Source organism: Carcharhinus amblyrhynchos, chromosome 1 (genome assembly GCF_965287045.1).
Source record: "Carcharhinus amblyrhynchos chromosome 1, sCarAmb.v2.hapA, whole genome shotgun sequence".
Classification (NCBI taxonomy): Eukaryota; Metazoa; Chordata; class Chondrichthyes; order Carcharhiniformes; family Carcharhinidae; genus Carcharhinus; species Carcharhinus amblyrhynchos.
The window spans coordinates 49,881,978-49,900,152 of NC_137324.1; the positions used below are offsets into that span (position 1 = coordinate 49,881,978).

At 40.6% G+C, this 18,175-nt stretch overlaps 1 protein-coding gene across 3 annotated transcripts in view; it reads right to left on the bottom strand.

Moving 5' to 3' along the window:
• Positions 1-18,175, bottom strand: part of nedd4l (NEDD4 like E3 ubiquitin protein ligase) — a 427,841-nt gene that overhangs the window by 285,754 nt on the left and 123,912 nt on the right. For 2 of the 3 annotated variants that reach the window (XM_080181786.1, XM_080181795.1), the window contains exon 2: positions 16,249-16,322. The exons of the other annotated variant lie outside the window; for it this stretch is intronic. In XM_080181786.1, coding sequence (XP_080037912.1) covers positions 16,249-16,322 — 74 coding nt within the window. The remainder of the gene's footprint in view (positions 1-16,248; positions 16,323-18,175) is intronic. 3 annotated transcript variants of the gene reach the window in all.

An 18,175-nucleotide genomic window follows, 5' to 3' on the forward strand; every position in this document is an offset into this window, starting at 1 on the left:
GATGTGGCAAAGGATGTGATACTTGTCCAATTTTCTCACATGAACAACAGGAATAATAGATGGGCTTCCAGGTGACAACCCACAGATCCCCGGAGAATGTGACACCAATGCCACAAGATTATTTCCTTGTGCCAAGATATCATGAACTGAAAATTGAAAAGGAATTGGCAGCTCATGGCAAAACATTTGGCTGACGCAATATCTGTCTGCTACATGTCTGCTTCAGCATCATTAAGCAGACTTCTCAATGGTTTAGGGCATTGCTCTTCAACGCTCAGGCAATTTATACAAAAGTTGCAGGAGACCCATTGGTGGAAGGTCTGCTTCATGCAAAAACATTCACAATACAATCAAGCCATAAACAAATGTTTATGGCTTGATTTGCAGATTCCTATCTCCAGACATCACTGCATCTGAACAGGTTGCTGTAGATTCTGTCAATTACTTTCTAAGCCCCCACTGCAATAACAGTGTTAGAGCTCTCAAGATGGTATCTGAAGCCCCTACAGAGATCGAGATGGCAGGTTTGCAACAACAGTCAACCAGATGATGAGCAAGATCTGCCTTGCATTCTAGCAATTGAACTTCAGACCACCTTCCCCAATGATATCACTATCTCTTGATTCATTCATTAATAAAACCAGCATGACTTTTCAGTTCTTGAGCAGTTACATATGATTGAATTAGGGCTATTCATCACAGCTACAAGATTAGCTAGTTGGGATCTTCATCTTTCAAGTGCGCGCCCATGCTGCCATGGTTCTTTACTTACGGTGGCACAGTGGTTAGTATTGCTGCCTCATAGTGCCAGGGACCCGGGTTCGATTACCAGCTTGGGTCATTGTGTGTGGAGTTTGCAGGTTCTACCTGTGTCTGCATGGGTTTCCTCTGGGTGCTGTGGTTTCGTCCCACAGTCTGGGAGACGTGCTGGTTAGATGCACTGACCTGAATAGATGCCAGAGTGTGATGGACTAGGGGAATTTCACAGTAACTTCATTGCAATGTTAATGTAAGGCTTGTGACTAATAAATAAACTTCACTCTACTTTGTGACCAAGTTAATTATGCCAAGCATCTTTTAACAAATTAGTTTGAGATGGATATCTTGAAACTCATCCTGATATCAATGCAGTAAGAAGTCTCGTAACACACAGGTTAATATCAACACAGTTACAAGCAGGACTTCTGCAGCTCAGAAACAGTAAGAGTGTGACTTTTCAGACTGCACGCGATCAAGTTATTAACCAGATAGCCAACCTTGATGCCAAGGCAAAGGGTGGCTCGACAGAATTTACTCTCAGTAAGGGACGTGTATAAAAATGGGCTTTGACATAGCATGAAGGGACAACGATGAGCAGAAACTGTCACGGGACTATTTGTCACAGAACACTGATGAGATCTCGTATTGATTTGGACAAGACAATGAGGGGTAATAATGAAACAGATGTCTGGAATGCCATGGACACCTTTCAAAATTTGATTAGTCCTTTTGATCCTTCCTTGAAGATAGATCAGCAGTATATCATTAGACCAAGGAAAAGGACGAAAAGTTATGAACACTTCATCAGGAGCAACTAAAACACCAAGATGTCAGCTTTTATGATCAAGAAAATGGAACTGAAAACTTTCAAGGAAGATGTACAGTTGTTGGCGTACTGAGAAAAGTGGACATCAATAAGATATTGGTTCTTATTTTGGGAACATTATACTTGCTTTTAGCAATATCACCATGGATTCCTCATCGAGGCACACAATGCAAAGCTCTTACACCAGTGCTTCCAAAACATTTCCCAGTGTAGTTCCATTTTAATGCATCAGACTTCATGAAAGCCGCAGAGTGAAGATGTAGGGGGTAAGGGGGTTAGCTACAAGAACTGTTGAGTGGAGTTAGGAACAGCGATTAGGCAGCAGAGAGTTGTCCATCAGCCCACACCCACCGACATGAAAGAAACTTGAGATTTAAAGGGGCCTCATAGTCATCAGACATTAGTCCGAGTTCCACAGCAGCCATTGCTGTGGAGACCCAATAATCATGTTTTACTTGAGCAGTCAATCCACCCCTTAAAGGAAAATTAGAGATATTAGATTCAAGGAAGAAACACACAAATTGGCAAGAAAAAGCAATAGGCCTGAGATTTGGCAGCACATTAAAATTCAGCAAAGGAAGACTAAGGGAAAAATATTATATGAACATAAGCTAGCAGGAAACATAAAAACTGACTGTAAAAATGTCTATAGGTACTTAAAGAGAAAAAAATAATGTAAGCCCATTACAGTCTGAAACAGGAAAATCCATAAGGGGAACAAAGAAACGACTGAGGAACTAAATTCTTACTTTGCTTCTGTCTTCACAAAAGAAGATATGAATAATGTTCCAGAAGTTCTGAGAGAAACAAGATTTAGTGAGGAAATCAGTATGAGTAGTGAAATGAATGGGGAAAATTGATGGGATTTAAGGTAGATAAATCTATAGACCAGTGAGCCTAACATTGGTACTGGGAAAGCTGCTAGTGTCCATTGTCAAGGATTTTACAACTAGACATTTGGAAGGCAGTGGTATAATCAGACAAAGTCAGTATGGACTTGCAGAGGAGAAAGCATGCTTTACGAATCTATTGGAATTCTTTAAGGATGTTTCTGGTAGCCTAGGAGAACCAACAGATGTGGTTTATTTTACTTTCAGAAGGCTTTCGACAAGGTCTCACATAGCAGACTACTATGTAAAGTTAAAGTGCATGGGATCGCAGGTATTATCTTGAGATACTCAGAAAGCTGGTTAGCAGATAGGAAGCAAAGATTGGCATAAATGAGTCTTTTTCTGATTAGCAGATAATGACTAGAGGGTTACTGCAGGGATCTGTGCTAAGCTCCCAACGGTTCACATTATTATATTAATGATTTTGAAGAGGGAACGAAATGTATTATCTCCAAATGTGCAGATGATACGAAGTTGGGTGGGAGAGTGAGCTGTGAGGAAGATGCAGAGATGCTTTAGCGTGATTTGGATAGGCTGAGTGCATGGGCATATGCGTGGTAGACAAGGTAAAATGTAGATAAATGGGTGATTAACCACTTTGGTAATAATAATAATAATAATAATAATAATAATAATAATAATAATAATAATAGGAAGACATTATTATTTCAGTAGATGCAAATTGAGAGGGGTGGATATTGAGTGGTGAATTTGTGGAATTCACTACCACAGAAATGTAGTTTTAGGCCAAAATATGTGATTTCAAGAAGAAATCAGATATAGCTCTTGGGACTAAAGGGATCAAGGGATATGGGAGGGGGAGGAGGAAGGGGGAATCAAGGTATTAAATTTGATTATCTGCTATGATCATAATGAAAGATGGAGTAAACTCAAAGGACCAAATGGCCTACTCCTGCTTCTAGTTTCTGTATTTCAAAGTTTCACTGACATAATGCCAAGTCGTACAACATGGGTATGGTGCGACAGCATTGATTCAAGTCACGAAAACTACAATGTTTATTTGGGCAGTTTGTCGGCCAAAACACTTAGAGTCCTTGTGAGACAAGCGAAAGTAAATTAATCAAGACAGGCACATGATAGGGAAGGTCGAATGGGGCACAAATGGAGCAAAGGAAATGGGACCAAGGAGAAAAGCGAGTTGAGACTTATGAGATTAGAACTATAATGTGCCCCCTGAGCAGAGAGGTACGCAAGAACTAGTGAGAGGTGCAAGTGAAACAGAACCTTCTGAGGAGAAATAGAACAGGACCTGTGGGAAAACAGCAATACTATGCCACTATGTGCAATGCTTAAAATTAAATAGGCCATTTGCAACATTGTCAAAGTTGAGGGGCTTTTAAAATTTAAGTTGCCCATGGAGAAGATATCAGTCCTCAAAGATGATTGCAGCCTGCCCAAAACAAACAAAAATTGGTGGAGCATTGATGGTTTATTATACTTAATCTCAAAAAAATGTTGTGTCATTCATTTAATAGAGTCAGCAGAAAATACACCTCATGGAACAACACTGAAAGAAGTTGAGGGGGAAACTGATCCAGGAGCTATTTCACACAAATCGCTAAGGTCCAAAAACAAGTGGTGAATCTGCAGTCTTAGCAAACAGGATACCGTACTAAATTACACATTTTATCATTATACAAGTCATTGATGAAACCATGACTTGAGTGCCGTATTCAGGTTTGGTCCCGTCATGAATAAACTAGGCTTGTACTCGTTAGAGTTTAGAAGAATGAGGGGAGATCTCATTGAGACGTATAAGATGATGAATGGGATGGATAGGATAGAGGTGGAGAGACTCTTCCCGCTCAAAAAAGACAGTAGGACTAGGGGGCACAGCCTCAAGATAAAGGGGAGGCGGTTTAGAACGGAGTTGAGGAGGAACTTCTTCACTCAAAGGGTGGTGAATCTCTGGAATTCTCTGCCCATTGAAGTGGTGGAGGCTGCCTCGCTAAATATTTTTAAGAAGCGGGTTGATGGGTTTTTGATAGGAGAAGGGATTAAGGGTTATGGGGAGAGGGCGGGAAAGTGGAACTGAGCCACGACAGATCAGCCATGATCTTATTGAATGGCGGGGCAGGCTCGAAGGGCTAGATGGCCTACTCCTGCTCCTATTTCTTATGTTCTTATGTTCTTATACCACAGACGCTATAGTGATCTGAGAGATTGTTCAGAAGAAAGCAACTTTAATCCCTTTTAAAGAACTTTAGTTAATCACAGGGCTTAAGGAACTGGTTCAATGTACTCTACATCGGGGTGGCACAGTGGTTAGCACTGCTGCCTCACAATACCAGGGAGCCAGGTTCGATTCCCAGCTTAGGTCATTTGTTTGTGCACATTCTGCCCATTTCTTCCAGTTTCCTCCCACAGTCTGAAAGACGTGCTGGTTAGGTACAAAGGCCATGCTAAATTCTCCCTCAGTGTACCCGAACAAGTGCCGGAGTGTGGTGACTAGGGGATTTTCACAGTAACTTCATTGCAGTGTTAATGTAAGCCTAATTGCGACACAAATAAATAAACTTTAACCACATATATTTACAGCCAACCTGAGAAAAATGCACTAAATAATGAAACGGCTGGATTTCTTGCTTATTGATAACTACTTCAGTTTGGGAGAGCTGACATGCACTTAAGTATGCAGAAGCAGGAAAACAGTACATGTTCAACAATTCTTAATTTCCTGGAGATTAATTGTGTCTGAAGTCACATACAGACGAGGCAAGGATGGTGGATTTTCTTTTCTGAACCACCAACTGGGTTTTTACAAGATTCTTGCACTTACACAATCACCATTTCTGATATTAGCTTTTTCTCATCTCACATTAATCAACAGAATTTCAATTTTGCAGCTGCTATGGTGAGCTTTGAACTCATCTGTGGATCATCCAGGTCTCTGGCTTACTCATCAAATGATACAGCCACAAAGCAATCATACCACCACACAGCTGACTCCACACTGGAAAGCAGTACTCCATTACACAAAATGTAATTTTTCTCATTCATAGAGACAGATGCAATAGGCTTATACGTAATTAAGCCTGTGATTAAACTGCCACAGAATAAAAGACAACACAGACAAAGATGCAGAAAGAAGTTTTATTAATAAAGACAAAATTGTTGAAGAGCAATTTGTAAAATTTTGATTGATTGGACCTTTGTAATGGGATGTGGCGTCATGGAAATAGCACTGCAAGAAACAAAAACGGCCACTTCAACCACTGCAAAATATATCTGAATCAATCTAACTACCCAGACACGGCGATATCAATATTTCACAAGCATACTACGCATTATGCTTGGAAACTTTAGTCTTAATCGATCTTTTACTACCTTATTCATATGAACTTCAGTTTGTGGCATTGCTGAATAAACTTATCAGCCACAAATGCAATTTCTAAGAGAAATGTGAAGGAAAAGATTGATTTTGACCTTTTATTTCATTACAACTTAATGGCCTTTATGTCAAAACTCCAATTATTCAATTAAAAGTCCTGCATAAATAGTCTATAATGCCTTGAAATATAATCTCAATGGCATCACACCATAAAGCCAATGTCTGACAAAATCTAAAGAAATTAAAATAGAACTAAAATGCCCCATTGAAGAATGGGAGGCAAGAATCAAGATAATTAATCCCTTCAAAATTATTTTCACAACTACACCAGGGAGGTACAGATGAGATTTAAAAGTATGTTGCCAGGAACATAGAATTTTAGCCACGAGAAAATTTTGATGGTTTCTGGTATTTTTCGTTAGAATAGAAGCAGCCAAGGGGAGATTTAATTCAGGTAAATAAAATTATGAGGCACCTAGACAGAGTGCATAGGAAGAAACTATTTTCCTCAGAGGGTAATAATCAGAGGTATAGAGTTAAAGTACTGGGTAGAAGAGTTGCAGGGGGATACAGAGGAACCTTGTTCATCCAGAAGGCAGCTGTGGTCTGGGACTCACTGATTAAAAGACAGAGAAGCAGAAACACAATACAATTAAGAATTGCTTGGATGTGCACTATCTTACAGAGCTGTGGACCAAGAACTGGAAAGTGGGATTAGATGGGATAGCTCTTTTTTGGTCAGCACAGACACAATGATCCTCCTTGTTTGCTGTAAATTTTTAAGTCGAATGTTCAAGCATACAAATTAGGAGCAGGAAGTGGGCCACTCTGCCCCTCAAGCCTGCTCTGCCACTCAACACGATCATAACTGATCTGCTTGTAACTTCAATCCCATATTCCTGCTTACGAATAACCATTCACCACCTTGTTAATCAAGAATTACCACGCTCTGCCTTAAAAACATTTAAAGGCTCTGTTTCCATTGCCTTTTGAGGAAGAGGTTCCAACAACTCAATTCCCAAACAAAGATTCTCCTCATCTGTCTTAAATGAGTGATCCTTCATTCTCAATTTGACAAAAGGAAACATCCTTTCCATATCCACCTTGTAAACAGCCCTCAGGACTTAAAGTTTTGAGTATGTCACTTTTTACTCCTCTTCTAAACACTAGTAAATACAACCTGCCCATTCCTGAAATCAGTCTAGTAAACCTTCTCTGAACTGCTAACACATTTACACCTTTCCTTAAATAACAAGATCAATACTGTACACAGTACTTCAGATGTGGAATCACCACATAAATCTTTCCCATAACTGCCTGGTTGAAGCGTTGCAGACCAATCTTTACCCTGATCAGAATACAGGGAACCCTGTTGAAAGTCACTGACATTATTTGGTACAATAACTATGACAGTCTAGCCTTCCGTGAAATCAGTAGCGTTTGATGCCATTGACATCAACCAGCTGACGTGATCTACTTTAAACATTTAGAGTTGCCACTCTTAATCTTTTTATATTGCATTTATGCTGCTTCTCTTCCTGTCTTCAAAAAGCTCCTGACAACCTTTCTGGCACCATCAGTCATATCTCCTAACCTTCCGCTGAGTGTTGGACTCTATTTCTCTTCTGCAATACATTAGCACATTGGCCTGGGTTTTATGATTGTATTCATGAAGAGACTCTTAACTGTCATTACTCAATGCACATCAAACTTTTACCATCCATATACACACAAGTAAATAGGGAAGCCTAGAGGTTGCTATTAATGATTCACCACTCCTCCCTGTGCTGAAGTCTTCTGAAAGGAATCAATTAGAAATCACTGAGTTGACGTGAACTTCCACAGTCTACATTATTCCTGCTGTAAAAGCCCTTGAAAAGGTTGAGCCTTGTTCAATAGGATGGAATTGCATTTTAAGAACGTAATGTGTCAGTTATAACTGAACAATTTTTCTAGTCTTGAAAAACTGAATTTGTCTATGTGGAATTTGCATTCATGGATTTAAAAAGATCGTAATCTTCAAAATATTAAAATGTCAATGCTTGTTATTTCAGTTTCCAGCTTAATCCCATGTATGCATTTCAATTTTTATTTCACTTTCCATGAAATTTTAAAAATTGAAAGATAAAACTTGCTTACTATTTTATGGTCATCTGCCCACAAGTTCTCGAAAGTTACTGTCTGCTTATTCTGCTTGATAGCACCACTGTCTGTTGATGGATGCCAGGAATCCCTTACAGCTGGCTTATCAGTTCAATTAAATGTCTGAAAAGATTAAATCTAAGCCACAGAATTTGCAAGAGCTTTCCAGATTTCTTCAAAGAAATTCAAGCGCTCTTGCTTCACTGCTTACCGCAAAATTTGGATTAATGTTGACATGGCTCAATGACAGTATAAATTACCCAAGTCAGAAGATTGCACATGAAGTCCAGCTCCAGGGATCTGACTTGAGATTGACATTCTAACACAGTATGGGGGGAGTCCTGCACTCTCAAAGATGCTGCCTCTGGACAAAGGTATTAAAAGCAAATCATCTGCTTTCTCAGAGGAATGTAAAACAAATGCCATGCCATGATTTGGAGCAGGAGCAATTCTCTTTGGTGTCCTGAACAATATTTGTACCGGAAAAAACGTATCCAAAAACAGATAATCTTGTCACTATCTCATTACTGTGAGTGGGGTCAGTGCACAAATTGGCAAAGACATTTTCAACATTACTGAGCACCAGGAAGTTGTATCAAGATCATAGATGAAAAAGATTAAAAGGCTCCAGCAACAGGAGTAAATTCTTCATTCATCTTTTACTCTTCTCACACTCGCATCTTCCCAGCATTGGATGTCCAGAATTTCAATTGATTTGGTGCTCGCCTTTTTAATGCCTTAACTTGTGAAAGTATTTCCAATTGCTTTTAAGTTGCAGTGATTTTTGTATCGGCAATTAACAGCCATTCCATGTGTTCAGCAAATAACATGGAAACATAAAACACAAGCAGGGCATGGAAATTGCTAGACAAGGCCTATGGAGCTCACTTCCACCCATCTTGGCAGCCACATGGCAAAATAATGGCGTTGTTGACTAATTGATCAGTTAGCTGACAACAGACTCAGACACGAGGTGATGAAAAGCCTCAGCGTGGAAAGTTTTGTGAATGCAAGTAGAGTGCACTTCGCATATCTAATGTGTTAAATTTATTCTACACTGTGATCCAAAATATTCAAAACCATTTGCTCTGACAAAGGCTCGTCCAGATCAAAATGTTGGCTCTATTCTCTCTCCACAAATGCTATCACACCTGCTGAGATTTTCCATCAATTTCTATTTTTGTTTCAGATTCCAGCATCTGTAGTATTTAGCCTTTATATTCTAAACAAGGTTATTTGGCAGGAGGTAGAACTGGTTGAAGCTTGAGTCTGGGGACAGACTTTGACTTTTTTTAAATAAATAGTGCATTTCATGATTGCTTTCTCTTTCATGGCTAAGTAAGTACTCTGAAGTGTGTAGTCACATTGTAATAGATTTAAATCAAAAACCTCTCCCCATCTCATAACGCCTCACAATCAGTACTGATACAAGTAGCCAGATAATCCATTTTTACTTGATAGTTGGGAGAGGGCAGTAGAACTTGATTCAACATCTCACCTCAAGACAGTAACTTCTATCCTTGAGAGTCAGGTTAGATATCAGACTCAAGTTTCTGGAATGGGACTAGATCCCATGATTTTCTGATTGAAGCAAGTGGTCCATCATTGAGCCACAGTCAAGGTCTTTAAATTAGACAAAATATTGTTGAATGGCAAAGTAAATAATCAATAGTTGCATTAGTTTCAACGTATCTCATACAGATACGATGAAAGTTATTGCTCTCATTAACAGCTGCATGGGTATCAAATTGAGTTTGGATAATCTCAACAGATTTTTTAATCGGTCTATGTCCATAATGAAAAACTCCTATAAATAAATGCTAATTGGCAGTCCTTTCATTAGGAACATTGTGTCAATTGTTTTCTTTTCTATGTTAGGTTTCCCTGCACTTCAGATGCTGTAGGAAGTGCTACTTCCCCTCCCTCAAAGCCAAATGGGGGTTTGCTGCAGCCATTAAAAAATCTCTATGAATAACTTGATCACTTGCAACTATTAGACACCCAAGTTCACTTTTCCTTTCACACCACGTAGCAGCAACTTTGTTCATTTTGAAGACTAGATAGCATGTTAAAATTGTCCAGTTGACAAAAAATAGTAGTAGTTTTGGTCAAAGGAATACCGTCAAAAACATCAGGATGCTGCCAGCCAGTTCAGTAGTAGTTGACACAGGGCCAAATGAGTATAAAAACTTCATTCAAAATTCAAATCCATATTTGTCCCAAACTGCTGTCAATCTTTCAGATTTTGTAATATGATCCAAATTTTGACACAAAAGTACTTATAATGATGAAAGGTCACAGACCTGAAACATTAACACTATTTCTCTTCTCACATGCTGCCAGATCTACTGGATATTTCCAAAATTTCCTGTTTTATTAGAGTTTGCGCAAGTATTCATCTTCTTGTAGTATTCCTAATTCCATATTCCTACCATGTTCTTTATTCCTTTTACTACCTGTCGAACCAATTCTGACATAATGACATAGCCACTTTATACAAAGTTATACACATGTTGGCTTATCAGTGTTAGGAGAAGTGATGGAACTTTATCTCAAAAGATGTCAGAAAAAAAATCTATAAAACAGAAAATCAAATAATGTACAGTCAATATGGATTTTAAAATACATGATGGGGTTGGTGTAAGGAGACTTGATTTCTTGATGCATATTAATACCTCAAATCAAATAAACAAAACTTTCCAAATTTGTAAACGGAAGAAAACGATTCATGACTGTCAAAAGTCATAAGGAGGCAGATCAAACAGCCAAGTTCCTGGATAGTTTGGGAAGCTGAGATCAATGAACAAATACTGAGATTAGTGTAAAGTATAATAATGCCTCACAACAGAAAATGGCTACAAAAAACAATGCAGGAGGAATCTTGGAAATATTGATGGCAGCACAACATGCACAATCAAGAAAGCAAGTAGAATTTTAGACAGTATAGATATAGAGCAGATCATAAACCTTAAAATAGTTGATGTTATGTGGATTACTCACCCTGCCCTTTCTGCTATACTCTGATTACTTTCTTATGAAAATGACGTCCAGAATCAGGAAAGGTGGAACAATTAAATAAAAGATCACCACTGAGCTACAAATTCATTTCAACCCATAGAATGAAGATGAAGGTTTTTTGCTTGGAATAAAAAGGCTTGCAGTTTGTAAAAAACGGTGATCGATAATTGTGTACAGTTGAATTAAATATCAAAACTACTGATGGGATAGTCTTTTTTGCTGTTCAACTCAAACTGAAGAAAGAAAAAGCATGTATAGGCATTGAAGCAAACTTAATTTCAGGCTGTCATAAAAGGCTCAAGGCCACTATTTGAATACAGAGAAATAATTTGCTGGCCAATGCATGCCACACTTTGCTACAATGGGGTAACGCCCCAAAAAAGAAACAAACACACTGCTGTCATCTGCTCACCTAAACAGAAAAACAAGAACTTGCAAACATATATGTTAAAATTGTTACGTTTGCACGTGAAAAATCATTCTTGCAAGTCAATATTTTCCTATCATATATTCCATTCTCATATTTCAAAAAAAAACTGTTATGAATTTTTCACTAATTAAATGGCCACTGGTGGCATTGGACAACTTTAGTTTTGCGAGCTGTAGCTCAGCTCCTCAGTCTGTGAAAAGCTTTGACAGTACTTCCAAAATTTTGCTGTTTAACTAGAAATATCAAATTATATGAAACAGACTATGATATAGAACATAGAACATAGAACATTACAGCGCAGTACAGGCCCTTCGGCCCTTGATGTTGCGCCGACCAGTGGAACCAATCTAATGAGCCTCTAACCTAAACTATTCCAATGTTATCCATATGCCTATCCACTAACCATTTGAATGCCCTTAAAGTTGGCGAGTCCACAACTGCTGCAGGCAGGGCATTCCACGCCCTTACTCTTCCCAGGCCTCCCTGCGAACTCCTTCTGGTTTCTGGTTTAAACTTTAACAAAAAAACTCCACTAAAAAAAAGTTACTTAAATAATCAATGTAGGTTACCCCCAGCAATCCTCTCACAAATTGCTCCCTCTCTGCTGTGCTCCAGTGGAACAACGAGGTCGCTCCTGTAAGGTGAGTAACTTTTAAAGAGAATTAAGTAGAAATGTAAGATTGAACTCTTTTGGAGCTCAGGACTGGTCGGGATATTGCACCCACGGCAAACACAGGTGAACAGACACAGAAAATGCTGGAGAAACCCAGCAGGTCTGACAGTATCAATGGAGAGAGATTAGAGCCAATGTTTCGAGTCTGCATGACCCTTCGTCAGAGCTGGCGTGAATAGCAACACATGCGCAAAATCCAGCAAGATGCCAAAAATGTCGCTGGTGAGATATTAGAACATAGAACACTACAGCACAAACAGGCCCTTCGGCCCACAAGTTGCGCCGACCACATCACCTACCAACCTACAGACCTATCTATAACCCTCAATCTCATTAAACCCCATATACTCATCCAGAAGTCTTTTAAAAGACCCCAGCGAGTTCGCCTCCACCACCACTGACGGCAGCCGATTCCATTCACTCACCACCCTCTGAGTGAAAAACTTACCCCTAACATCACTTCTGAACCTCCCTCCCCGCACCTTAAATCTGTGTCCTCTCGTAGCGACCATTTCAAACCGGGGAAATAACCTCTGAGAGTCCACCCTATCTATTCCTCTCAACATTTTGTAAACTTCTATCAGGTCGCCTCTCAACCTTCGTCTCTCCAGGGAAAAGAGTCCCAGCTCCCTCAACCTAACTTCATAAGGCATGCCTCCCAGTCCAGGCAACATCCTTGTAAATCTCCTCTGCACCCTTTCAATAGCTTCTACATCTTTCCTATAGTGAGGCGACCAGAACTGCGCACAATACTCCAAATGAGGCCTGACAAGGGTCTTATAAAGTTCCAGCATTACCTCCCGACTCCTAAACTCAATCCCTCGATTAATGAAGGCCAGTACACCATACGCCTTCTTGACCACCTCCTCCACCTGCGAGGCCGATTTAAGAGTCCTGTGGACCCGGACCCCAAGATCCTTCTGCTCCTCAACACTACTCAGACTTCTGCCCTTAATAGTGTACTCGTTCATCCCGTTGGTTCTGCCAAAATGGACGACTACACATTTATCCGCGTTGAAGTCCATCTGCCACTTCTCCGCCCAGTCCTGCATCCTATCTATGTCCTGCTGCAACTTTTGCCATCCTTCCAGATCATCCACAACACCACCGACCTTCGTGTCATCAGCGAACTTACTTACCCATCCCTCCACTTCCTCATCCAGGTCATTTATGAAAATGACAAACAACAAGGGTCCCAGAACAGATCCTTGAGGCACTCCGCTGGTGACTGACCTCCATTCGGAAAAAGCCCCATCCACAACCACTCTCTGCCTTCTGCAGGCAAGCCAGTTCTGGATCCACAAGGCCAAAGGCCCTTGGATCCCATGCCCTCTCACCTTCTCAAGAAGTCTTGCATGGGGGACCTTATCAAACGCCTTGCTGAAGTCCATGTACACTACGTCCACGGCACTTCCTTCGTCAATGTGTTCAGTCACATTATCGAAGAACTCAACTAGGCTTGTAAGGCACGACCTGCCCTTGACAAATCCATGCTGACTATTCCTGATCATGTCAAACCTCTCCAAATGTTCGTAAATCTTGTCCCTCAGAAGCCTCTCCATCAGCTTACCAACCACTGAGGTCAGACTCACCGGTCGGTAATTTCCCGGGCTATCTCTGTTCCCTTTCTTAAAAATAGGAACTACATCCGCAATCCTCCAATCCTCTGGAACCTCTCCCGTCTCCATTGACGACGCAAAGATCATCGCCAGGGGCTCTGCAATCTCTTCCCTCGCCTCCCACAGTATCCTGGGGTACATCCCATCTGGTCCCGGCGACTTATCTACCTTGATAGAATTCAAAAGTTCCAACACATCCTCCTCCTTAATATTCACGTACTCAATCCTTTCCATCTGCTGCAAATCCATAACAAAATCTCCCAGATCGGCTTCCACCGTGAATACTGAGGCGAAGTACTCGTTAAGCACCTCCGCCATTTCTTCTGGTTCCACACAAACCTTTCCCCCCTCACCTTTTATCGGTCCTATCCCTTCTCTTCTTATCCTTTTACCTTTCACATATTTATAGAAGGCCTTGGGATTCTCCTTAATCTTACTCGCCAAGGTCTTCTCATGACCCCTTCTGGCTCTCCTTTTAAGTTCCCTCCTACAGTCCTTATACTCCTCAAGATCTTTAACATCTCCTAATTCCCTGAACCTCTTGTACACCTTCCTTTTCTTCCTGACTAGGTTCAACACATCCTTTGTGCACCACGGTTCCCTCGACCCACCAAAACCCCCTCGTCTCATCGGAACGTTGTCATTCAGAGCTCCAGACACACATTCCTTGAATATCTGCCACCTTCCTTCGGTACTTTTCCCTAAGAACGCCTCCTTCCAGTTTATTTGTCCAAGTAACTTCCTGACTTCTTCGTATCTCCCCTTACCCCAGACAAACACCTTCCTAGCCTGCCTGATCCTATCTCGTTCCAACGCAATTGTGAAGGAGATAGAATTATGGTCACCATATCCAAGATGCTCTCCTACCGAAAGATCCATCACCTGCCCTGGTTCATTCGCCAGTACCAGGTCAAGTACAGCCTCTCCCCTCGTAGGCTTGTCCACATACTGCGTCAGGAAACCCTCCTGAACACACCTAACAAACTCCTCCCCATCTATACCCCTTACCCTAGGGATATTCCAGTCGATGTTTGGGAAATTGAAGTCTCCCATCACGACAACTCTGTTATTAAAAAGATATATAAAGATATATAAGATTTTACAAACAGAGACTGAATTATGTTTGTTTGTACCAGTTATCCCCTGCCTCCTTTTTAAAATTATGCTGTTAAGAATCCCTGAATACATACTTGTTTTTTGATTCATTCTTAGGAAATGAGAGTAACTGGCAAAGCCAGCATTTGTTGCCCATCACAAATTGGCCCTCGAAACAGTAATGGTGAGCCACCTTCTTCAACCAATACAGTCCATGTGGAGTACACATACTCAATGCTATTGGGGACAGAGTCCCAGGATTGCAGTATAACGGTGAAGGTTTGATAAAAATGAATGGTTTGCTGGCCATTTCAGAGGGCAAAAAAGTCAACCATATTGATGGGGGTCTGGAGTAACATGTAGGCCAGAAAGGCTAAAAATTGCAGATTTCCATCTCTTCAGAACATTATTAAACAGGTGGATGCTTGTGACAGTAGTTTCAAGGTCACTACTATGGAGACCAACTTTCAGTTCCAGACCTTTTTCCTTACAAATTAAATATACCAACTAATGGAATATAATTCGACCAGCTATCAAGGCGATTTTAACCTGTAACATTCCCACTGTCTCCACTTGAACGAGTTGATTTATTTTGGAACAACCCTCCAGTGGAAAAAGTACACATTGGCCAGGATTTTTTAGATGCCTCACCACTTGAAAAAAACATTCCTATCAATTATTGCACTACTCAAAGGCATTTTACTTGCTGTGAAGTGTTAAAGGAATAGAGATGCAACTTCCAACCATCATTTGGGAGGAATTCCTGCCTCCAAGAGCTGCCAGTCAATTTGATTGGTTGGCAGCACTCTAGTCCCAGCACTGCTGATGGAACAATGGGAGCATAGCCACCAGAAGGACTTTAGCAGGTCCACTCGAAGTGCTGGAGCCCACAATACAAGATAGTTATGGGTCATGTGGCAGGGAAGGGATACGAGACCCAAGGGTGCTGGGGAGGTGGTGGTTGGGGCTGCAAAAGAGATGACAACATCTGATTTGGGAAGGGGGCCAGTGATGGAGCTGTCTCTTTCCCACCCAGACCCTGAACAGCATGACTCATTGAGCATCTCTTCCTACTCCTCCAGTTGGCCAGAAAATTGTGACAGAGTGGGAAGTAGTCCTCAAATGTTGAATAATTAGCCACCTAAGGGCTTCAATTAGGACCTCCATGGGCATCTCCCAGCTACATAAAATTGTATTCAAGTCAAGTGCAAGTGGGAAAATCACCTGGAAAGCTTCATTGGTGTTCCCTTCTTTCACCAACCCCTTTGACCAGTGGCAGGCCATAAAATTCTGCCCCATTATATCTCTGTATCTGAAAACAACATTTTAGTTTCCTTCGGTATATTTATAAGTCACTGTCCAAGGCATTCACCTCTACATGCTCAGCTTTTAATCAATTTCATTGCAATAAAAATCCTGTAAAATGGGTGTAGCTACTACATACCTGGCTCCAAAGATGTCTTTTTTAGCCAGATCAATGCCTGAAATAACCTTGACTCTGAGAACACGGGATTCTTCCTGAAAGAAGAGGATAAAGCAACATTTTCTTTTTAAAATAAATGCCTTGTTTGTTTAATGAACAACAAAGTTCCAAGTCAGATAGTGGATGATAGCATCATCCCCCACCCACCACCCCCCTGCCCCCCACCAATTATTCAGCATTTAATTCCCAGCTTTATCTAAACGATCAAGCCCAATAAGGTGCTAGGTTCAACATCACCCCCCTCCAATCTATGTTTAACTTATGACAGCTTTAATGGCTTCAAGAGGGGTCATCAGAGCAAGTTCCCACTCCTGTCTATTGCCAATGTCCCCTGTTTGAAGTTTGCTCTGAGTTTTCAATACAAGTGTTCCAGCTACTATGCAGGTATAACAAACAGAAGTTGTTCCATCAAAGATATCAACATTTAGGAAAATATCCCATTTCCAGGCTTTATATTTGTATTCCATTCCTACACAAGAACAACATTTGCAAATCTAGTTAAAAGGCATATTTATAGCATGTCAGGAGAATTGCAGAATTAATATCCCAAACTTTATTCAAGCTCAAATCAAGAATTGCTAAAGTTAGGGCCTGCAGTTTTCACCAGAAATCTCTGCACACTAATTGGTCAAGCTTATATTACATTATATTGTTCACTTCAGTTCAGAGGTGGATAGGTATAATCAGCAAATACTTTCCAAAGGTTACAAAAACTTCAGCACAAACCCAATACTAATTTTGGGAGGCAACTCATGACCTGCAAAAGATTGAGGGTTGCAAATCCTGACATAAAGCACCTGATTTTGCAATGCCATTCTCAGAGGCAGACAGCTCAATCCTATTCAGTTGGAGCATTAAGCAATGTGGACAAAGTTCAGCTCAATGTTGATCAAGTGAATTGAAATGCAGCATTAATTCAGCACACTAATTAAACTTAGAATTGTAAGACATTGGTACAAATGTGGCTCCTTAAAGAGTAAGTATCAAGTACAGGTTACAGGCTTAAGGTGCTGGGAAGCAAGTACAGAGGAGATGTTAGGGGTAAGTTTTTCACTCAGAGGGTGGTGAGTGAGTGGAATCAGCTGCCATCGGTGGTAAAGGCGAACTCGCTGGGGTCTTTTAAAAGACTTCTGGATGAGTATATGGGACCTAACAGGGTTGGGAGTTACAGATAGTTCTATGGCTTGGTAGGTATAGATGTGATCGGCGCAACTTGTGGGCCGAAGGGCCTGTTTGTGCTGTAGTGTTCTATGTTAAGTAACGTGAAAGTGAATTTATAGTAGGTACATACTAATTTCAGAGTTGGTATAAAAGCAGTTTACTACTTCTCAGAAAATGGGTAAATGTAACCCAAGGGTAGTTAACCTTAGCATTACAACATAGGTTGGAAATGTCATTATACAAACATACAACTCTGTGCAAAACACAAAAAATCCCATAACAATTGTTTAGACTGCAATTCATAACAATGGCAACTGCATTTTAAGATCAGTGCTGAGAGGAAGGGACTATCAAACACAAATCAGTTCTCAATTTAAAATCAGGAAGTTAAATCTTAAATTACCACATCTAAGTGCTGGAGGTGTATCTTGCAACAGAACGGCATGACCAACAAATGAAATAAAATTGGCCATGAATTTCCTCAGAGCTGAAGATCTCAAACATTCTAGATTCTCAAAGGTGTCACCAAGAAGTAACATGTGGTAGGGGGCGCAGCAAGGATAGATCCCTGAAGTATTCCAAACGCTAACTGTTTGGTAGCAGGGAGGGAGTAAACATGCTAGAGATGTTTCTCTACGATTTTATAGCTTAGAATCAAACCCAGATGAGGATAATTCCAGTGGCCTGGAAAGTGGAAAAGTGGTTACTTGTGGAGGATGTTGTACTC